Genomic DNA, 24,940 nt, shown 5'->3' with positions numbered 1-24,940 from the left:
ATCTGCCTCTGAAAGAGTACATTCTCTAAGTCCCGCAGCTAAAATAGCACTTAGTTTGCACCTCTGTTCTAGTTATAATTACAACACAACACTATTCAATACAAAACATTTCCTATCTAATAGACTAAGTTTGTTGAGGGAAATGATCACACTTTATTCTTTACTGAATCTCTTGGCACAGAAAAGACACTCAACCACGGTTTGCAGCAAGTCACAGAAAGGCTACCTGGTCAATGTAGCAAAACCTGTCAATGGCCTTGATTTCTCTTATCATTTTGATCTATGGTCTGCAAAGACTGCTCAGAGTCTCTCCAACTCTGTGCTCACTATGCCCCACGATTATGTCCAAGTCCCCCCATTTTCTTGACTGAAAACTACCTTGAGTTTCACTTCAGGCGTGGAGGATCCATAAGATGTGATACTCCTGTAACTTTATCTGTCTTCATTATCTTCAATAGCAGTTATTTAAATACTTTTGCAAAAGCTTATCCACCAACATCCCCTTTCTTTTCCTTCTTCATTAATTCTCCTGGGATGCTAGGATAATTTTAGAGCAATATGACTATAATACAGAATGAATACAAGGCCTTGAAAAAGAAGAAACTTAAAGGAGACCCTCAAAGATTTAAAAATATGTAGAACTAGCCATGATCTATAGTTTTAGAACCAATTTATTTATTAATGCACTATAGTTTGAAAGAATATTCTTAAGCAATATGCAGTCCTCTGTCATTAATTGTACTGGAATGACACTTGTTTAAAATAAGAGTAAGCATTCTTATGATAGCAAAAAGAATAAAGGAATATTTATAATATAATCTTGTTGTCTTTTGAGTCCGTTCTTGCATTTATTTCAAATTTTATATTCCAACCCAGAAAAACTGAAAGTAAGGTGTCCTCATTCACTGCTACTGTTTTAAAGCTAATCTGATTTGCTTTCAACTGCAAGTCATCTCAGTTGTGAGAGGTCTCGGTTCTGTCTTCATTAAACACCCTTCACTTGAGTAGTATGTACTTTATGTTCAGAGAGTAAATATGCATAAATCCTTGCCAAAAGACTAAGTACTAGTGATTAAAAGTCACTAAAAGTGGCTAAGTGACTAAAGTACTGACTCACCACAGTTGGCATCATCTGCTCCGATCTGGCTGTCAGATGTAAAATCACAGACATGCCGGATGAAATACAGCCTGCATCTTCCATGTGGCACAAATCCACCTTTTAAATTAAGAGATAGAGAGGATGACACATCCTCTTCTCTTTCAACAAATAATCGGAGTCATAACTGTTTCATGAACACTAGCTTTTAATTATGTGTTAGATGAAAAAGCTGGATAAAAGGCCAAGTCAACGTATAATTTGCTATTTTTGTTGTGTGTGTGCTGCTTCAAAAGTAAACATAAAGCTAATGCTCTAAGGATTGCTCCGAAGGGCCGTCCCATCTGCATGCCAACTGACGCTTTCAAAGGCTTTAATTCAAGCATAGGGTCTAGGTAAATCTCTGGTTATTCTGCCCCACAAATATAACATAATTCACTACTAGTGAAACTTGGCACACTTTTCTAACTCTTCTTCCAGTCCTGTCCCTAAACTTCTGCTTCGTAACAATACGAAAGTCCATAAAGGTGATCCTATAATTGCTTATTGGACAAATTTGCAAAAACGATAAGATTTTTTTTTTTTCTGTGTGTAAAACCATTGGCCTTTCAGGAATAATTTATATAATTTTGTTCTAATGAGAATTATGTTCTAACCAACTGCTGGTTGGACTGAAGTACACATAAATGAGTTTTGAATTAATTTATGAAAAAAATTCTCTGTAAGTGAGATCAAGTACTCTGAGACATCTGCTAAGGTTAATTTTAGTGGAATTTAGAACTTTTAGTCACACTTTTGCCTCCAATTACATTTTCTTCAATGCCAACTTTAATGCCTTTCTACTATTCTGATTTTGATGATGTGGTCTTTGATTAGGAGAAGAAAAATGCTTAAATAACAGAACCAACGTAATGCTAGTTAACTCTCAAAAATCATGAATCATTAAATCTGCTGCTTTGTAATCCAGCGTCTATCAGAAACACACACACATGCACACACACAGGGAAGGCTTTATTATAAGTTCAGGACACACATTCTGAATAAAGTAATTACATGTTAACACAATGTAAAGTTAGTACATAGACTTATACAATCTCTACAATGAAAGATGCCTTTAATAAAGGACCTTTAATTAAAAGTTTAATCCAATTCTCAATCCAGAATTGTTTCTCCCATTATCATCCTTGATTAGTACATTTAGCTCCTGTAAGAATGCAACCTTCCCACTTACTATGTTGTTTTAGAAAACATCAGAAGATATGATGTGCCTGAATCTGACATGCAAGTATTTTTCATGTATACAGATAAAGAAAAATGAGGTGTCGCAGTTTTCAAGCAACATTTTTAGTACTGTCTGTCAATTAATTGAGACCCAAGAGTAGGAAGGGTCAGGGGAAACATCCACCAGTATTAGAATGACAAAATAACTGCAAGCATGATACGTGCTGTTTCAAAGCATTTGCATAATCTAAATAATGGTTATATTTTCATAAATGCCTATTTGACTATGCGAAATCGATTTTTATGACACGTTTTCTGTCTTTTAATTGAAATCCACTATAAATATTTAATCGAAGAATTAGCCCAACTCCATCTGTTACTTGAAAATATTATGTTTTGAGGTTAAACAGAATTTTAGGGTCAAGATTTAAATTTTTGGCTGGCCTTAAGTCACTTTTTCCAAATAGAATAATTTTTTGAAATCCTTGATGATTCTGAAACATGAATTTCATTATATATTCATTTGAAGTGCCAAACAAAATTAAAATAGAATTGAAATTTTATAGAAGTGCTTTAAAATATGCAAAATAATTAAAATCTTTTCATAATTTTTATAATTAAAACATCTGTAGATGAAAATTTTAACCACAAGTCTAGAATATTATTGGAAGACAGCCTAAATGACATATCATATTTTTACCTTTTCTAAAATTATATATGCTACATCAAACTAAAAAGCTTCTGCACAGCAAAAGAAACCATCAACAAAATGAAAAGGCAACCAACCAAATGGGAGAAGATATTTTCAAACAAAACTTCCAATAAGGGGCTAATATCCAAAAGATATAAAGAATTCCTATAATTCAACTACAAGATATACAAACAATCCAGTCAATAAATGGGCAGAAGACCTGAACAGGCACTTCTCCAAAGAAGACATACAAATGGCCAACGAACATATGAAAAGGTGCTCATCATCGATAGCTATTACGGAAATGCAAATCAAAATCACAAAGAGGTGTTATCTCACACCTGTTTGAATAGCTGTTATCAACAGGACAAGTAATAACAAATGTTAGAGAGGACATGGAGAAAAAGGAACCCTCATACACTGCTTGTGGGGCTGCACATTGGTACAGCCACTACGGAAAACAATATGGAGTTTCTCCCAAAAGTAAGACTTGATCTACCATATGATCCAGCAATCTCTCTACTGGGTATTTACCTCAAAGACTTGAAAATCCATATCTGAAGAGATATTTGCACATCAATGTTTATAGCAGCATTATTCATGGTGACCAGGACATGGAAACAACTGAAGTGTCCTACGATAGATGATTGGCTAAAGAAACTGTGGTACATATATACAATGGAAATACTGCCATTTGCAACAACATGGATGGACCTCGAGATAATCATACGAAGTGAAATAACCCAGACAGAAAAAGTTGAAAACCACATGATATCACTTATATGTGGGATATGAACCTAAAAGCAACAAACAGGACTAACAAACAGAGACTCATGGACATGGAAAATAGACTAATGGTTACCAGAGGGTGGGGGGAGGAGGGAAGAGGGAGATAGATTGGGTAAAAGGGGTCAAACACGTGATGACAGAAAGAAATCTAACTATGGGAGGGGAATACACAATGCAATATACATATACACACACACACACACACACACACATATACACATACATACATACACACACACACACACATATATATACACATATATATATACACATACATACATAAATACATATACACATAGGATCTGAAGAGACACTTCTCCCAAGAACACATACAGATGGCCAACAGATCTATGAAAAAATGCTCAACTTCACTAGCTATTAGGGAAATCCAATCAAAACCACCATTAGATACCACCTCACAACTGTTAAAATGGCTACTATCAATAAGATAAGAAATAACTATTGTAGAGGATGTGGAGAAAAAGGAAGCTTCATACAGTGCTGACAGGAATGTAAATTTGTATAGGCACTATGGAAAACAGTATGGAGGATCCTCAAAAAGTTAAGAATAGAGCTACCATATGACCCAGCAACCCGTTTTCTGGGTATCTACCCCCCAAAATTGAACACATTTATTTGTAAAGATATATGTATCCCAATATTCACTGCAGCATTATTTAAGGTAGCCAAGACATGGAAATAACCTAAGTGTTTTTCAATGGATGATTAGATAAAGAAGATGTGGCAATACATACAAAGGAATATTATTCAGCCAAAAGAAAGGATGAAATATTTCCATTTGTGACATGAATGGATCTTGAAGAGTATCATGCTAAGCGAAATAAGTCAAATGGAAAAGGACAAGAACTATATGATTTCACTCATATGTGGGATATAAAACAGAAAGCAACAAATGAATAAAACAAACAAACAAACAAAAAACTTTGTAGACACAGACAACAGTATGGTGGTTACCAGAGGGGAAGGGGTTGGGGGAAGATGAGGAGGGTAAAGGGTGTCAAATATATGATGTTGGAAGAAGACTGGACTTTGGGCAGTGAGCACACAATGCAATCTACAGACGATGTATTATAGAATTGTACACTTGCAACTTATATAATGTTATTAACCAACATCATCTCAAAAATAATAAAAATAAAATTACAATATATGTGTTTTAATTTTCAAGGACATGTGACAAAATCTACTTCCTGGTATTAGTGAGCTATATGTTATTGAAGGACTCTAATATATTTTATATTTTGATATCAAGAAGAACTAATTATTTCAATGTTTAAAACTATAGTGACCACAAGAATAAACTTACCTTTGTTTACTATGCTGGTACCTGGAAGTGATTTATATGAAATTTTACATTCCTGGGATATACTGATGTCATCTAGAGCAATGGTAGCATTTGATGATAAAACGGTTGCTTCTAAGATTAACTGTAAGTACAGAAGGACAAATTATTAAAAATATATACCATAAAAGTAAATGACAATCATATTTCTTTGTGTAGAGAAGCTCATTTGCATCTGTCGCATCTTATAGTCTAATTTTAGAAAATTGTTTTGACCAGAACATTCAAATTATAAATTTATAAAGCCATTAGTGCTTTGACAGCATCTTCTGTAACTTTAACACCTTAGGTAACCTTATTTAAATTAAGAGTTTTAATATTCATCACTACTGAGGGTCGCCTTCCCATTGAAGCCATTAGAAGTCATATGCATTTAAAATGTGTTCTTTGGGGCAATCAACTATGTGGTTTACTACTTAATTTAATTGAGATATGGACTCATTTGTAATGCGTCTGCTGGAGGCAATGATTCATTTTCATACTGGAATATTTAAATGTTCATATGTATTATATATACATATACAAAAACTTACTTAGGTAAATCATGCAATCAATAACCATATGCAGAAATTAATAATACTCATGCTAAAGTACTCGGAAGCATCTATTTAAGTTTAATTTTGTCTAATATTCTGAATGATGACTGATATAATTTATTTATCTTGTTAATCACTCATATTATATTGTTATTCTACTATCTTAAAAAAAGAAAGAAATTATGTCTGGAGTCTTAAGGTCACAAAGCAGGACCACCAATCAAGGACACGGCTAATAGATGCATCTCCACCTTATCAGGGAGTATCTCTAATCTCAAAGATCTTACAACTTACTTTATATGATACTTAACAACTAACCAGCAACAGAAGTGCTATACAAGAGATATGTATAAGATCCTAGGACAATCAAAGAAAAGCATTTCATTATATGCCAAGAATATTAGACAGAATTTGAAAAAAAGATTTGGTAAATAATACTAAACCTCAGCTATAATCGCTGCCTAAGATTTTGTCACTTTGAGAAACTAATAACAGCACAAGCAAAAGCAAAGAGATGTGAAAATGTATGGTATAATTAGAACTAACGTTTGGCGTTGTAGAGATGAGGTTGGAGACACACTACCCCAAAATATAGCAATTTGGCATATGGAGTATTTCAAGCTGAAGGAATTTGAGAAATGGCACTTGCAGGATGAACTTTCTGATCTTCTCCTGAGGCAGATCGTAATGGCCTCATATGAGAGGTGCCTTCTCTGCACCTGGAGGAATGAAGTGTCCTTACCTCTGAAGACCAAAGGACACAGAGAGGGACCTGAAGGAACGGGCCTTGCTGAACGTCCCCCAGATTGCTACACTTCCCTTAAAGTCCTTGCCCTATTATTCTGCCATGACTGTCTGGTCTTCATCAGACCTTGCATATAGTGAGGACTAACTCTTTCTTTGGGTCTTCATGTCCTTACGAAGGCTCACATGTCATGAAAACTTACATTAAGTAATTTTGTATGCTTTTCATCTGTTAATCTGCTTTGTCAGTTTAATTTTCAGACCCGGCCAGGTCGAAGGAGGTCTAAAAAGGCTGAGGAAAACTTTTTCCTCCCCTACATAGAAGTATAGGATTTTAAGAGAACAAAAAATTAATAGAGTAATAGATGAAAAGGACTGATTCCATGAATTCGTACAGCTCAACTGGAGGGCAACTGGATGTGTGGAAGTGGAAATTCTCCAGTTTCAGGGAGGTGGTATCTCCAGGCACCAGCCCCTAGGGAGAGCAGTAACTCAGTTACAGGGAGGTGATATCTCCAGGTACCTGCCCCAGGAGAAGCACAACATTCCAAGGTGCAGGGGATAAAACTGTCTACTAGGCCCTGTTTGATCTGAGAGTGCCCTGGATACATTTATCTTTGTACAAAATGTTAATGGCTAACTTCTGCTTCTTGTGATCTGCTTATTCAAGGATGTAGTTGGAGGCTTTATAAACTGCCTCCTCTGGAAGCTCAGGGCTGATCTCCTCTAACCCTGCGTGGTAGAGAGTCAGTCACCGGCCGGCTAATAAAGGCTCAGAATTAATCTCGATTGGTTCCGTGGGTCTTAGAATCATTCGCGCCATAACAGATGGCATCAGTTAAAAAAAAAAAGCATAGACTACAAAAATTAAGCCTACTTGTCAGTATTTATGCTGGAGAGACACTCATAGGCATATACATAAAGGCCTGTGCAGGAATATTTATATCAATGCTGGGTTTTATAAATAGGAATGATTCAAACATGAATCAATAAATAAATGGTCATGTAGATCAGGGATTATTGTGCTAGGTAAAAATTAGTCTACAGCCATGCCACCCTGAACAAGCCCAATCCTGTCTGATCTCAGAAGCTAAATAGGGTCGGGCCTGGTTAGTACTTGGATGGGAGACCACCTTAGAAGACCAGGTGCTATAGGTGTAAAAATAAAAAATAAGGGATTGTAAGCTAACAAGGTCCTCGCAATTTGTGAGGTCAACCAAGGGTCGTCTCACCTAAAAAATTTTTTTTTTAAAAATTATATTTATCTCCATGTGCTAATATAGAAAGACCTTTGATACGTGTTTCTGAGAAAAAAATTAAGTTATAGAAAAAATGCATAGTATTATACTATTAGGCTAAAAACACACAGTGATTTAACTTTCTAGATATATGGTACATACATACACATTACAGAAATAGAAAAGTGTCTAGAAGTAAAAATAAACTAGTGTCTGTAGTTACCTCAAGATAAAAACTATGACTGGAGGTGATGGTGGTTAGGAGGGACTATTTATCTGCAATTTTTGGTACTTTATAATGTAATGTATATAATTTTAATGATTTTTAGAATTCTACTTAGAACTGGATTCTGTAGAGTCTTGGCCAACTGAGAAATCTGGCCTTCATGCAAGAAAATAATAACAGGTTGAAAAAAAGGATTTTGAAGTAATATATCTAGGCATTATAATTGTGAAATATATTATACTTAACACCATCAAGTTATTGTAATTTATTTTGGACAGCTTTAATTTTGAAAGAATGTCTTTTTATTTATTATTGTAATATATCCTGGAATGAAGTCAATTAAAATATAGATGCTTAATTCTTCAAGCTCACTAGACAAGCATTAATTGACCACCGTATATGAAGTCCTGCACTACCCCGCCCCCCCCCCCAAAAAAAGGAGCTGGTGAAAAGACAGAATGTTTAGGCAGTTCTCTGTGCCCTAGAGAGGTGTGTGGCCCCATTCTGTGAATGAAGTGGGTGGGACCTAGGATGAGCTGAAGTGAAACTATAAGATAGATCTTTAAAATATGATTATATAACTTTTTTTATGAAGGGAAATACTAGACTCTTTTATATATTCATATTTAAATATAAATATAAAACGACTTCCAAAGCCAAAAAAAAATGATATTGGGTCATCTACGTTTTTGCTTGTTTACTTCTACATATTTACATTCAGGACTATGACATGAAAAATTATAATTCTATCATTAATTACTACAAAATTTAAAAAGAAAAGTGGTCACTTCCTTTAAAAAATGTATCTTATATCTGTAAATAATATCATCAGAAGATTTCAAAATCATCTTGGCTATTCCTATTGTTTACTGCTCGGTGTAACCAAGCTGATATTTTGATCTGTGACCAAAGGCAGTTTCCTTGGGGAACTACAGCACTGATTAATAATCAGTAAGTGAGAAAGAGGATGCTCAGAAGTGATGTTTCAGCCATGGATGAAAGGAGAGTGAAAACCTCATTTTATAAGATTCTCAAGGAAACTTGAGAATCTAAATATCAAACTATATGTAGGTACCTTTCCCTCCTAAAAAACTTTTTCAGGATCTCCTTGAAATTCATTTTATTTAATTATATCTTATTACTCCCTGAATGAGCAAAATCATTTCTTGTTTTTGCTTTCAGGAACCACAACTTGTAAACACTGTTTATAATCAAGTGATTACTTTCTTACACCTGCAAAACCAAGGGAAGCTTTTCCAAATACTCCACTAGCATATATACATTTTGGTTCTTTGATATCTTGTTTTAAAAAAGAATAACAAGAACAATAAATATGAATCTAAGAGGAGACAGAGTAAGTAGAAATATAAGAAGACAAATGGAAATCTAGCAATTTTTGAATGATAGTGGAACCAGTAATAAGAGCGGTGGCTAACTTTTATTTAGAGCGTACTACATCCCAGGCTTGTGCCCTTGTTTTAACCCTGTGAAGATGGCACTGTTTCATCTTAATTTTAAGCGAAGGAAACAGACGTGTAGAGAGTTGAAGTAACTGGTTGAAGGTCACATACCTAGTAAGAAAAATATGTAACCTGAGCCATTTAATGCTTATGCTGTACTGTGCTGTGATAATGAAATAAGGAGATACCTGGTCTTTAGCAGCTGCTGCAGAGCAGAACTACCTGGCAAAATGAGATTTAATAAAGCCTTAGACGACGAAGGCCAAGGACACAGCAACTTCACAGAGCTTTTACTTTTGTATTATAAATCTTACCCTTCACTGTCTTTAAATAATGTCAGGAAATTGTTATTGATTTATATCATTGACTCTGATAAAGAGAGAATATGGTATCAATCATTGTAGAAAGTTTCACAAAAGGGTCATTTTAAAATGAATTCTAAAATACAACACGATTATATTTTAATAGGAAATGCAAAGAAAGTAGATCGACTGGAAATCAATGGACAGAACTCAGGATAAGTACCACCTTTTGATATTAAAACTAAGAACAGCAGTTAGGGGAAAATTGTAAATTAATATATTTGTGTAAAAAGCTGCATATATCAAGTCAACAGGCCAAGTTAAAATAGACTGGAAAAAATACTATTAACTATTTGACTTACATTCTTCCAATAAAAACTGTACGGGAAATGGAGAGAATATTTAAAAAGTTAATTTGCTGCTCATACAGAATAATTCTTTTCCACCAGGAAGAATGAAAGCCCTACCTGACTAGGGGTGCTTATTTCCTAAGGAACTCAAAGCAATTTGCACTCTGTTATGATGTCTACAAGAGACATCAAAAGGATCGCAGTGAATCAGATTTTCATGTCTACAAGGGAACACAGAGGTCACGGAGTCTAATGCCTTTCTCCTTTCCAATATTTGGATTGAATTGGATTACGTTGTATAAATATGTTCAGGGTTTAGTTACATTGAACTGATGTCCAGGCGATGACTAAGGTCACCTTTAAATGATTCAGTCCACTAAATTTAAAGTGCCAAAGAAGCCTGTTTCCAAGAAGATTAACTTGAAATATTTAAATGTTTAAAAGTTAGACCTACTGTTTGTAAGTATAATATCTTTTCCCTGTGTTCTTGATAAAAGAATGAAGAACTGCACCTAGCTAGAATCCTCATGCATATTTCCATATTTTTTGAATATAAACTTAGAGAAATCAGGTTAAAACAAACATAATATTGGCATTTTTTTTTTCGTGCAGAGGATAAGAAAGGGGATAGAAAGGGCTATAGAGAGAACAAAGCTGAATCTTTATAGGCAAACAAACATTAACATTATAAGCAAACAAAATGTTAACATCAGTTAATTCGGAGGTGTAAGTAAGTGGGTATTTGCCTCTCTCTGTATTTTCTATTTGTTTGAAATATTTAATATGTATGTTATTATGTATTAAATAATACTCTATGTACATATCTGTGTGTGACAGTGATTACTTATATACTGTGTATTTATGTCTGTCTATGTTTGTATGTATAAAATCTGGACTGATTCATACCAGATTAACATGGAGCCATAATTCCTTATCTAAAGTCTTTGGGGCCTGCTGGGTTTTGAAATTTGAACAGAGTTGAGAATGTTAATCTAATACACATGGTATGTATTCCATGATTCTCTCAGGGAGTTTGGAAGCAGCACCGTAAATCGAACCCATCCCTAGATGAACTGCCTAAACACCTCACATGGTTCAGGTCAGGTTAAATTTTGCCTCTAAATTCATTTTTTCAAATGCTTACTGCTTTCCAAATTTTAATTTTCCAAATTGCCAATTAGGGATTGTAGACCTGTAATGGGCTTCTTAATGGCGAAATCTGAGGGTATTTTTCTTATTCTTCTTTTCACTCATTTGTAATCTCTGAAACAAACCTGTGCTACAGCCAAGTAATAGGATTTAGAAGGAAGAGAAGCAGACACAAAACTCTTACCTTCTCAGGGGTGAACTAAACATGGCTGAACCCTAGCAAGGGCCCAGGGCCATTCACTCCCCAGAAGGACATCACAATTAACCTGAGGCTGAGTGCTGCTGAGCAGGAGCCCCCACTGGGGAGAGAAAAAAGCCAACGTGTGGGGCTGAGCCCCTTGGAGGGGGACAGAGAGAGAGAGGGAGTGGCAGAGCAGGGCTGCTTCAAAAAGTATCACAATCTCTTGCTGCCAATTTATAAAATCCTACTGAACTACTCACTGGCCAATCTACAAACTAGTTAATATGACCCACGTAATAAAGTGTAGTCTCGATTTGCACTGCAAAGCAGAGCAAAACAAAAGCCAAGACCCCAAAGAAAGAACGGGTAATAGAACAATCGGGAGCGGGGGATCACTTCATAAAATATATAAAAGTCTAACCAATGTACTGTATTCCTGAAACTAATAAAGAAAGCAATAGGATAAAAATGTGAGTGTAGCCCAAGTCAGGTTTTTTCACTACCTCAAATAATCCACCATTCACACTTAAAACAAAAAAAATTTTCCTGTTATGTTATTCCTCTCTGCCATCTCATTCAATTCTTATCCCCACTTTTGCTAAGCTTCTATACATAATTCTTGAGCACTAACTCGAGAAAACCTCTCTACCCATCCCTGACTGAATATACTTGCTTTACTGACTTTGATATATGTGTTCATTGTTGTCTGAGAAGATTAACATTAAGTATCTTCTGCCGGATTTTATTAATTTCTTATGTGCTTACCTGAAAAGGCAGAGTAGACTCTCCGACCTTTGCACAGAGATCAAATTTTGCTTGTCTCCACTGAGATTCAGAGATTCCGATTAGATCGCTTTGATTTTGCAGATTTCCATTCCACCCAGTGACGTTCTCATAACAACTGAGAGATGTGAATGCTGAGACAGATGATACCAAAACCACACCTGTTCGAAAATATTTTTGAGTATTCCATTTAACAGTCTCTAGTGGCTTTTCCATAATTAAAATTACTTCAAACTACTTTGCTGTTAAATATAATTTTCTCACTTGTCTCTTCCCCCAAGTGTATAAGCCCAGAAACTCTGAGCAGGTTTTTTGTTTTGTTTTGTTTTGTTTTGCCTGACTTCACATCCTCTCCTTTAGGAAAGGCTCTAGGTGCTCCATGCTCGGGTAGATTTAACACATACCATGGAGATGTCTAAAGACACGGGGCACTAGCCTACAACCAAGACGAATCTGAGGACGCGTGTTGGTCTACACCATCAAAGAATTTTCCCAGGAGCCTTCTCTCTTGCTTCTTGCCAATCGGGAAAGGCACATATTCTGTCTCAAAGTTACAAAACCAGGCATTACCATTCATTCTCCTTGATGTCTCTAACGCCAAACCAAGAAAGGCTTTCTTGAAAAACTGTTTTCTCATATAAAAGAAAACTGTAATTAATACTTCTCATTAATCCTGTCTCTGTTGTGACATTATCAAAGAACTTGAGCGCTCGTGTGATGGTTCTCATTAACAACTTAATCCAAGTAAGAAAATGTTCTTTTTCAAACTAAGGAGGTTTAGTCATTTTGCTTCCTACTTACCATCAAAGATTACGTAACCTAAAAGTCTGACAGGTCAACTGAGAAGTGAAGAAAATATAGAGAGAGCATTATTTTAGGTGCTGACAACACTAGCTATAACATAGAATTCAGCACCGTCATTTATTCAATCACTATTTACTGATGGGAGGCCAGAGTTAATTCCCTCAATGGTTGGGTAATTCACACTATAAAATCTGTCAATGAAACCTCCATAAAAACGAGTTCACACACACAGCAATCTTTTTTTTTTTTTTCTCTTCTCATTATGACATAGAGTCTTAAGGCTGCATTTTTCAAAGAAAAACACAACATTCAGAGATGAGGCCCCTTTGAAACAAAATCCTTCTCTTTGGATTCAAAATGATTCCTTTTTAGTTTCACTATATTTTAAGTTCCTGCTTTTTTCTTTCATCACTGTGTTATTATTTTGTTATATGGACAGATACTACTGCATATAAAGGCTACCCATTTATTTCACTGTTGGCACCAATTTCAGTGGAGATGAAAGTTGACAAAATTTCATTAAATGCTCTTTAATTTTTTTTTTTTTTAAATATCAAGCACTTACTATTCCAATGTGGTATGCATTTTTTTCCAATGTCTACTTAACTGTCACCACAAAAAAGTTCCAATGTCTACTTAACTGTCACCATAAAAAAATTCTTTCCGGTTGTTCATTTTATTTTAGATTTTACTTCCATGCTCACCTAAACTCAGATCTTGACAGGTAAGTGAGAAATGTAAAGTGTTTAATTAAATTCTATGGAAATGGAGGATTTATGTTCCTCAATTACAATTAAACGTTAGATTTCAGCATGTTCAAGCTTGTAAGTATGCAAAACAGAGCTTTAAATCTAGTTGTACAAGATGTGTATGCCCCACCAGAACTTCAAGCCATCAAACTGTCACTCAGCACATCACCAGTGTGAAGTTATTTTATTACTGTACTAAGAATAAAAAGCCAATGGGATCCATATTCAATAGGATAAGGGCTTAGAACTTATATTTAATTTACTATTTTAATGTAATTGGCACTGTAAAGATTTTAGGAGAATTCTTAAATTTTATAGACCTAGAAACCCTCTGTAGTCTTTTCAAATTTAATATTTGATAAGGGTGAAATCACTGGACAAAAGTTAATAATACAGCTGTAATTTCAGATAGGTACTCCTCAGGTGTGCAAGCTCTGAAGCTCACCATCTGACACGCACTGGTAGTAGAACAGAAAGTCATGAACTGAAAATAATCATGCATGTTGTGAATATGCCACGAAACCTATCTTGGCAATTGGTACTTAGTAGGTATTTGGTTACTAAGTATAGTAAAATAGAAGGAAGGGGCGAGTGCTTTGTTAGCATCAGTGCTTAAGTAAGTGTGTGTAAATGTTCACATGTTGGGTGGGGAGGGGAGAAAGTGGGAGGGGAGAGAGGGAGAGAAGGAGAGAGAGAGAGAGGAAAAAACCTGCTCTGCGTCAGAAAATGTACGAGGTTTTAAGTATCTTTAGAGACTTCAGAGTTTTATTGGGGAGAATGAAAGAAAAGGAACGATTAAGTATAATGTACATAATGACAAAGGTATGAAAATAGTGTGGCTATTTATATGTAAATTAATTAACATTAAGCAAAATCATTTTCTCAGTTATACTCATCACATTTTAAGTGCTCGATAGCTATATGTAGCTAGTGGCTATCATACTGGACATGGCAGAGGAAGGTCTCCATTGTCACAGAAAATTCCATTAAACAGAGCTGCAAAGCATGACAGTTAAAATTACACCAACCACTTAACATTTATTTACTACTTATCATTGTCAAAGGAAATTATTTTCTTGGTTCATGCCCAATTCATTAAAAAGCAGTTAAATAAAATGTTAATATTAAAGGCTTGGTTTTATTTCTGTTGGGTTTTCACTAAGGCATATTTTACACGTAGTGTGACTATGCAAGACTCTGAATCATTGTATTCGAGAGAATTTCATGTGGTTAAGAGAGTTTCCAACAAAGCAGCTCCTTTAATTGCGAATTGGAGAGAAAAATAAAGCTCAAATTATTTTGTTTCGAATTGTATTCTCTGACTTTATATTAGTATGTTTAAAAATATCAAATCATCAATTTTACTACAAAAGGAAAGGACGCCTTAACGGGTGACATATCTGCTAGTTACTGAGTGCAGGTGAATGACTGAGCTGGAGAGTGGAGGACCTCAACTGAGCCCTGCGATGCTCCCTGAGGAGTGGCCAGCTCTGCGAGGAGTAACTGAGCTCTCTGACACCGGACTCCGTGAAGGGCAGAAGCGGGCACTGTTTACAAGTGTAAAATGACTGCTTCCTTTCTTCTGTGTTCTGTTTCATTTGACTTCGGTCTGTCTCCACTTGAAACTCTACTCTTCGCATTTTCTGCCTCTTTCCTCGACCTTCCTGTGGACTTTGTTCTGACTGCTCCCCTATCTGACAGTTGTTTGGTCAGATCTTTATGTTCTTCCTCTGTCGCGTTCCAAACGCACAGCTACCTCGGCCTTCTCTGCTGCACATCAGACCCTGTTCTGTATTGGCTACATCTGCCACATCTTCAAGCTTTAGAATAATATAGTTCTTTAAAAAGTAAAAAAAAAAAAAAAAAAAGAAGGGAAAGAAACAAGTTATTATACCTGTAGCTCCTCAAAATTCAGGTGGGAATAAGTCCATATTGAGAAAGAATCATCTCACTCATACAAGCACAAGCACATGCACACACCTCCTCATTACCATAGTGATTTTTATGACTCTTTGTCATAAATTATGTTTTTGCGTGTGTATTCTTTACCTGAATAAGCTTGTGTAGAAGTTTGAGAACTTCAATAACATAATCTGTTTTTCTCATTTAAATCATTACTCTCCATGTGTTTCTATCACACATAAGTAGATACAGCATCTGATCAACCGTAACTGTTGTTTCCTCTAGAATCCATCACACACTCTAACATCTAGCCTGGGATTAAACAGAACAATTGGGGAGCAAAGCCTGACTGCACCATTCCAAGCCCTATGCCATAATTACTCTTTTTTCTAAATTTATCTTTGATACGAGTTCATCACTCGCCTTGGTAACCTTTAAAAACTTATTGAGAAAGTTGGTAAAAAGCAGGTTATTATTGTTATATTGTACTCACCGTCTTGTAGAACTTGACACTGAATCTCTGTCAGTATCCCTCACTAAACTCTACATTTTGTTAAGTCAAGTGTGTATTTAGTTGTCCCCAGCACCGAGGGCTGTGATTGGCCCAGAGCCGGCAAGCACTGTGTATGCACTGAACCACAGAAAGCACGTTTGTTGTTTGTGTTGGTATCGCTGTGAGCAGTCAAGGGAGAAGTCTCAAAATTATTATTTTTTTCTTTTTACTCCCTATACTCTGAATCAAATAATGATTTGTGTCTCTCTCTGCACTGAAGGCTGAAAAATTTAGATGCAAATGGGTCGCCTGCCCCTAATACACTTTATTTTGGAACCAACCCATCTCTTGCTTCATCTGCTTTTGCCCTGACAGCTCCATTCACTTTTTTTTTAACTTTATGAATTTTTAATACAAAATACTAAAATAAGTGCGAAATGCATTGAGGAATCTAAAAACTATATACAAACTAGCATTGAAAGCAGAAGCTTTGTATAAAAACTATATACAAACTAGCATTGAAAGCAGAAGCTTAATATTATCATCCTTTCTGTATTTAATTGTGAAGTCCTAAAAGTGAGATATTATGTCTTTTGTACAGTAAGTCAAATATGAGAACTCATAAAATATTAATCCACACAAATCCCCTTCATATTTGATATTTCCTTGTTAATTGAAAACAGTAACAGCATTTCAATATTAATAAGAAATAGTGGCTTCTGGCTCCCACATGCTCTGTTTGTCTTATCTCCTGGCTATTATAGAAAAATGCCAAATTTCCACTAGTGACTGAAGCTTTTAAAGTCCACATCTTGAACAACGATTAACTAGGAACAACTGTGCATGTTGATACCATGTGTTGGCTATACATAAAGTACAAGTAATGCATGCGAAATGACCCTAAGAGTCTGCTGTCAGAAAAGGACACTCAAAAGAAAACTTCATGTTCCTTTAAAAAAAATTCTTAACTCTATTAGCCTAATATGATTATGAAGGGAAAAAACAATATGTTATAAAACGAAGGCTTTAATCATACAAGGTGCCTGGTTATCTCACTGCCTCACTTTATCATTTTATAATGAAAAACATTTGCTAATTCATGCATACAGCTATTATCAACACGTCCCAATTAGAAAGATCAGATGGATTTTCTGATTACTCAAGAAGGTAAGAATTTGGTTCGTTCCCTGTAACTCTTATGAAAGAAAGAGTCACACTTTATCACGGATTTATAAAGAAGGAATACTCTATTCTTAGAACTCTCCTTAGGGAGAGAATATTAGCTATGTGTATCCCAGACTATAAATAACCTCTAACAGTCTAATACCACTTCCTAAACTGGAAAGTAATCCAAATATTCCTCCCCCTAACTTAAAGATTACTAACATCAAAGCAGATGAAGATAAAAGGGAAGAAACAAATACCTCTTCTGGCAGTCTGTAATGCCTCCCAGAAATACTCTTTACTTCTCCAAACACCAAGGCAAACCACTGTCTGAGGCCAGGGGTGGCTGAGTACTTGGTTCTGAGTGATAAATCATCAAGTATCTAAACTGCCCATTGTTTTCACAAAGGCTTTCCCTAAATGACTTCCCATAGCTAAACTCCAAATTTCACAGAGGAAAATATCCTCAAGCATAAATAATCATAAATTGAAAAGCAATCCCAGTAACCAGCACTGGCTACCAGCATACAACATAGGAAATGCAGATTGTCTTTAAAAAGAAAAAAAAAAGGCATGATTTCTCAGTGACTCTCAGAAATTTCTACTAAGCTCTTAAGGTGGAATTTTAATAAAAGAGGTGGATTTAACACATTCTATTGCTTTGTATCCAGTGTCTTTAATGGATTTAACAATAGCGATCGCATTATTTGGGTATCTGACATTGAAAGAGCAAATAAAAGCTTCAGTTCTCAAACAAAAAACAAAACAAAAAATAAACCAAAGAAACAACTGTGTCTATCACATAGGATTTAATTAAAATACACCAAAGATGGGAGAGTATAAAGTGCATTTGAGTAAAGTGGAAGTCAAGGCAGTTGTTTTAATCATAATCCCCAGAGTAATGGACAGGGGGGGACAAAAAACAAAACAATAAAAAACAGGAAAAAATATTAGAGGAAGGACTGCCTATTAAGAGCTCTGGGGACTTCCAGACTTCTATCAAGCTGAAGATATAATTAGATATATACCTCTGATGACATATAACTTATTACCAGGAAAGCCAGAGTACAGTGCTATAACCCTGCATTTACAGGTGATGAATTTAGTGTGTGCCAGTGTCAATCTCTTCATTATTTTCTGATAACTAAAGAAAATAATGAGCTGAAATCCTAAGAGCTTAGAGACATAAGAAAACTCACAAGGACTGAAAACAAGGCAAGCTGAACGGAAACATCTGATTTAGTGTTTAGTTTTCAGAAAGGAAAGGGATAATGTTTAGTGAACACCTACTATGTGTCAAATACTTTGCTGGGTCATTTACTTAATCACATTTTAATCCTCACAACCATGTGAAGAAGGTATGCTAATAACATATGCTTCCAGTGTAGACAGAGTCTCATATAATCTGTGGAAGAACTGAGATTCAAAAAGTGGTAGGACTGAGATTTGAACCAGGTCTGCCTGACTCCAAAGTCTCAACTCTCTTCTCTATCATGCCGTTGAAATGAACTGAGTATCCTAATTTCTTGGTCTGTGTTTGCCTGGCACCAGAAGGACTAATTGAAAAAATAAAATTTCAGAAAATATAATCATTTTTTCTACACAGATTTATCTTTCTTTACTCATCCTTTCATCGGTCTTTCAACAAGCACTTATTTAACTGATTTTATTTTCTTGTTGGCCGAAATAACAAGCAGTTTTGGCAACATGTATCCATAGCTTCAGATTATTGAAGGAACTGGGCGGGAAGAATATAAAATTATTACTTAATAGGTTCCCCCCAAAAGAATGATGTGAATTATGTGTTGCAAATGGTCTTTTGGATGGACATGACATTTTATGTTGAAATAGCTCATATAAATCTCTCAATTTGACATGAAAATGGTAGTAAAACATAGCAGGCATTTACTAGCATGAGTAACCCAAGCCTAAGAGCTTACAAGCACAGAATGGCCAAGGGAAACGCCAATAGTAGAGTACCTGACATGGGGTAGAAGCAGTGAGTGATTTCGTAAGAACGAGACTTCCAGTTTTGGCCACTCCAGGAGACCGATGTGCCCCCAAATAAATAAATGATCCTGCGAAAAAGAACAAAGTCACGTGGATACAAGTTCTACTATTGCACACTTAGCAGTTCTTTGCACTAGCATCCTATTCTTGTACACATTCAACTGTCAATTAGATAAAGAAAACTACATTTTTACTTATTTGCCACTAAGATCTGTAGATAACCAAAAATGCTTTCATATGGATAACATTAAATATCTAAAATAAAATCCAACTGATTAAAAACAAGCTCTTCAACTAATCCCCTTAACGAGTATTTTTATTGGCTTCACTCATGTCATAAAGTTTGAAATCAAATTAAATGAAGCTTCTAAGTTTACAATTAGATATTCGGCATGCCCTTATAAAATTCTCATGAGACCTGTATTTTTAAGTTTCTTCACAAAATACTGAAGGATACGAGCCTCTGGATGAGTTTGGTTTCTCCTGGGGCTTACATGTTTGACATTGTTGTCTGTGCTAGTGGGGATAAAAGCTTAATTAAAGATCTAATCTGAGCATTAACAAAATAACTGCTATTAGATTTTAACTACAGTGGATATGCTCTTGGCGAACATACAGTGGATAACATCTCTTAGCAGCTCAAAAGATCACACATCTGAACTGCTGTCAGGGGGAAATGTTGTCATTGAATACTGAAAATTTACAAGGAAAGCTATGCCAAACAATGTCAAGGTCTTAGCCTGCCCTTCGATAATCACAGAATGATAGGCAACTTGGAAAGCCAACTGTTTTTACTGGAAAATACCACATTCGGAAGGTGATTTTCCTAAATACAGGCAATGCTGACTGCACAGAAAGGAAAGTTCAGAGTAAAAATGTATTTTTTATAGCTAACACCATATGTTTAACCAAACAACCAAGGTTGCAAATCAATAGTGTCATCTCTGAGTGGGAAAAAATGGAACCCATTTTATATGGCTTTAAATCTCAAAGTCAACTGAGAAAGATAAAGACTACTGTTCCCAGTGTCTATATAAGCTCATTAAATTCCCTGTGTTTTACCTATAAAAGAATAGAGTAGGAAAACACGATTTTGAAAAATTGTTACAAATTAAAAATCCTCAGGTTCAAGTAAAACTCAAGTGAATATTTTCAAAAGACTAATCAAAATTCTAAAAATTAACAAATATTCAAAGATCTTACTCCCTTGGATATTTAAAACAGTATATGCAATTTCAAAAAGCAGTTAAAAAAATGGAACATAAAAACATTAAAACTCCAAAATAAAAAGTACAAGAGATTTGAATAAATTGGTTATACCACAAAATAACTGGAGTGTAAAAAAAAAATTTAGAAATATACAGCCCACAAATGAGTTATATTTAATTTTTAAAGAAATACTTGCAACATTATTCAAGAGATCCTGGGTTTTAGAAAAATACTTTTATGATGCCAAGTATATTTAATAAATAAATAAAGAAATAAAGAAATAAATAAAGAAAGAAAATAGAGAAATAAAAAAAAAAACTACATAATCAGAGATACAAAAATCTAATAAAATATTATCAATTGCATTTGGAATCCCTATCAAATAAGGATATGTCCTGATCAACCGGAACTTTCCAAGAATGAAGGTTTGGTTTAATTTAGTAGCTCTATCAACATAATCAAATAGGTCAACAAAGGGTAAAATCATAGACTCATATCAACAAATCTTGAAAACAATGTGATAATTGGCTGTTCCAAATCACAAAACTTAATAAAACATCAAAAGAAAACAAAGACTAATGATCAAACCTCCCAAAATAACATCCCCTAAGTGGCAAACAACAAAACTAGTTTAATTAAAATGAGAAACTAGTAGAGATTTGTGTCACTATTAATTAGAAATAATATTAGGTAATATTATATCAGACTAATACCATCTTATAGGTCCAGTGAATATAGAGGCCAGTAAAATAACATATCTAGTAAACATAATAAAAAAGTAGAAATAGAGTTCTCATGTTTTGCCAATAATATAATTATAAAAATAGAAATTCCCAGGGATTCTATTTTTCAAATAATGACAAGTATTAATAAGAGAATTGGTAAAGTAAATGAAAACAGAGAAATATGTTTGCTATTTTTATTAACTTGAGCAATAAGATCCTAGATGCAGAAATGATGAGAAATATTCTCTTCACAATAACATTCATACGTAGGAATAAATCTAACAAGAAAGGGACAGAACTTATAAGAACATTATAAGTCTTGTAGAAGACTATAAACCCTCTGATAAATAGAAAAAGATAACATAATTTAGATGGAAAGATGATACTACAAAAATATTAGTGAAAATTGATTTGGAAGCTAAATGCAATACTAAGAGAATTTTAACCAAATATCTGGAAAATGAGTAATATTGTCTTAAAATTTATATGTGTGGGTAAAGGGTAGAGAAAATTTGAACTCTGAGCCCAGACCCAGAGACTTCTTGGATTTATCTTCTTAGAAGCCTGCTCTGCAGAATGTCCTGAATTAAGAGAACTATGAGATTACAGGAGACCAAAGAGACTGTTCCTGCTAATCTGAGTTGTTCATTGTAAAGCTCTTGTATACCCAGACATCCCAAAGGGGTGACAAGACTAGTGCACTACAAAAGTTAAAGAATGGAGGCATCAACATTCCTGGCTTAAACTGTCTGTGCCAGCCTCAACTTCATCTTTTACAAAGTATGCACTCCCTTTTAATGCAACGGCTGAGAAGGGACTCCTCACGTGCTGTGAATACATCAGGGAGAAGACTTTATAATGACCATAGATACAAATATCATAAACAAATATTACCATATAGAATAAAAACTAAATCAAAAATAAAATCAATAAAACCAACCAAATGAATTTGGTTCAAGAATGCAAGAGTGGTTTGTTTAATATGTGAAAAACTGTTCACTGTGTAAGCAAAAAACATTATACGACCATCGTATGATCATCACTACAGATGTGGAAAAAGCCATTTGACAAATTTTAACATGCATTCATTGTATATATAATAACGTAACACATTATAAACAGAAGGAACATCCTCATCTGAGAATAGAACCTTTTAGCAAATATAGTACCTAAAGTGGAATTATTGACAGCTTTTCGTGAGATAGAAACAAAACAAGTATAGCTGCTATCACCAGTTCTATTTAACATTTTTCCAGCCAGTACAATGAAACAAATGTAAATATAAAATTAGCAAAGACATTGGCTATCAGGTCAATATTTAAAATTGCATTTCTATAATACTAGCAATGGTGAAATGATAATAACAAAAACCTAGAAAAACATTAGCAGAAAATTTTAAAACTTATAGATTGAAAGCTGCAAAATATTATTTAGAGAAATTAAAGATAAAAATAAATTGAGAAATTGAAAACAATTGGAAAGATCATTTATCAATGTAATACAAATAAAGGTTACATATAAGAAATTTTTTACACCCATAAGAAATCATTTTATGCTCAAAAATTGAAAAATTTTTAACAAAATATAATGCCTCTTGCTGGTAGGCAAGTGAAAAAATGCACTCTTATTTTGCTGGTGAAAATTTAAGTATTAAAATTTGTAGAGGATGTAATTTATCAATATTTATTAAAAATATAAATATGTATCTTACTGTGAAAATATAGGAGTCCAATCTCAGTTATTTATTTCATAGAATTAAAAGCTCTCTATGTAAGAAAATGTGTACAAGAATGAATTTTGAAGCATTGTCATGACATTGTTACTCAATATGGGAATGACTAAATATATTATGGCATATCTAATTCAAAAAAATGAAAAATAAATAAATGAATAAATTAGGCTTCTGTTTCCGGGCAAAGTTGAATTTCACGGGCCAGATTTAGTTTTCTGTCCTAAACTATCAAAAACATCATAAAAATATATATATTAAATAATGCTTTTCAAATGTAGAACAAAGAGAATGTGGGATCACTGAATAATGATCTCCAAGAGATGGGAAACAAGTGAGCTAAACCACACGATCTTCCCAGCTTACCACTTAGACAGAGTTTCCAGTTGCTATGTAGGAAGGGCAGAACCTGGAAGAGGATGATGGTCTCTTCAAGTGGAAAAGTTGGTACTTTGGGGACACTCAAGTGGCTAGAGTTCATAGACAGAGTGCCAGGAAGGAGAGGGCTGTGAAGAGAGAGAGCTCCATAGATCTTCGGAGTCCCCCACCGCAAACCCTCTGAACCTCCATTTGAATGCTGACCAGCAAATAACTGTGAGGGAACTGCCCGAGGCCCGGGGTGACATGTGAAAGGGGTGGCGGCAACATTTCCTAACAGTCACAAAGGACCAGAAACTATGGTTTTCTCACCAACCAGAGTGAAAAATTAAATTATACACAGGCATTGGACAGAGTACTCAAGTCAAATGAAAATTCAGCTCCAGACAATAAAAAATACTACATGTTAATTTTATAATATATTCATAACCACCATTTAGAAACAACCCAAATGTCCTTCAACCAGTGAGTGGATAAACAAAGGCTGGTTGATCCATACAATGAAATACTACTCAGCAGTAAAAAAGGAAGTACCACTGCAATCAGGAACATGGGTGAATCTCAAATCCATTGGGACTGGATTGAAAGAAGCCAGACTCAAAAGGCTACATCCTCCATCAAAATCTCATCTGATTTTTAAAGAAATAGAACAAAAAATCATCAGATTTGTATGGAAGCTCAAAAGACCCGAATTGCCAAAGCCATTCTGAGAAAAAAGAATGAGGCTGGAGGTATCATTCTGCCCAACTTCAAGTTATACACGAAGCAACAATAATCAAAACGGCATGGTATTGGCAGAAAAACAGACGGAATCAAGAGTCTAGAAGCAAATCTATATTTATGTGGGCAAATAATTTTTGACAAAAAAGCCAAAAACATACAGTGGAGAAAGGAAAGCCTCTTCAATAAATGATGCTGGGAAAACTGGAAAGCCACTTGCAAAAGAATGAAATTAGACTGTTGTCTATCATCACACACCAAAATTAACTTAAAATGAATTAAGGACCTGAATATAAGACCTGAAACAATAAAATGCATAGAAGAAAACATAGGAATTAAACTCAAGGACCTTGGACTTAAAGAGGATTTTATGAATTTGCCCTCAAAAGCAAGGGAAGTAAAAGCTAAAATAAATGAATGAAACTACATCAAACTAAAAACCTTCTGCTCAGAAAAAGAAATCCTCAACAAGGTAAAGAGACAACCATCCGAATGGGAAAATATATTTGCAAGCAATGCCTCTAATAAGGGCCTAATATCTAATATATACAAAGAACTCATACAACTCAATAACAACAACAACAAAAACAAATGATCCAATCAAAAAATGGGAGAAGGACCTGAACAGACACTTCTCCCTAGAGGACATACAAATGGCCAACAAATATATGAAAAAATGCTCAACATTGCTAGCTATTAGGGAAATGCAAATTAAAACCACCATCAGATACCATCGCGCACCTGTTAGAATAGCGATAATCAATAGGACAAGTAATAACAAATGTTGGAGAGGATGCAGAGAAAAAGGAACCCTCATACACTGCTGGTGGGACTGCAAATTGGTGCAGCCACTATGGAAAACAGTATGGAGGTTCCTCAAAAAACTAAGAATTGATCTACCATATGATCCAGCAATCCCTCTACTGGG

The 24,940-nt window shown here is 34.8% G+C and overlaps 1 protein-coding gene and 1 pseudogene across 1 annotated transcript in view; one reads left to right on the top strand and one right to left on the bottom strand.

The window, feature by feature from the left end:
• Positions 1-24,940, bottom strand: part of MALRD1 (MAM and LDL receptor class A domain containing 1) — a 533,295-nt gene that overhangs the window by 390,259 nt on the left and 118,096 nt on the right. The window contains 4 exon segments of the mRNA XM_025043397.1: positions 5,125-5,245; positions 12,112-12,225; positions 12,228-12,290; positions 19,222-19,319. Coding sequence (XP_024899165.1) covers positions 5,125-5,245; positions 12,112-12,225; positions 12,228-12,290; positions 19,222-19,319 — 396 coding nt within the window.
• On the top strand, positions 7,480-7,598 carry LOC112475677 (annotated as a pseudogene).

The sequence above is a fragment of the Pteropus alecto genome, unplaced genomic scaffold (assembly GCF_000325575.1).
Source record: "Pteropus alecto unplaced genomic scaffold, ASM32557v1 scaffold11, whole genome shotgun sequence".
Taxonomy (NCBI): domain Eukaryota; kingdom Metazoa; phylum Chordata; class Mammalia; order Chiroptera; family Pteropodidae; genus Pteropus; species Pteropus alecto.
The sequence above is the reverse complement of the archived record's forward strand: the minus strand, read 5'-3'. Positions and strand labels throughout refer to the sequence as shown.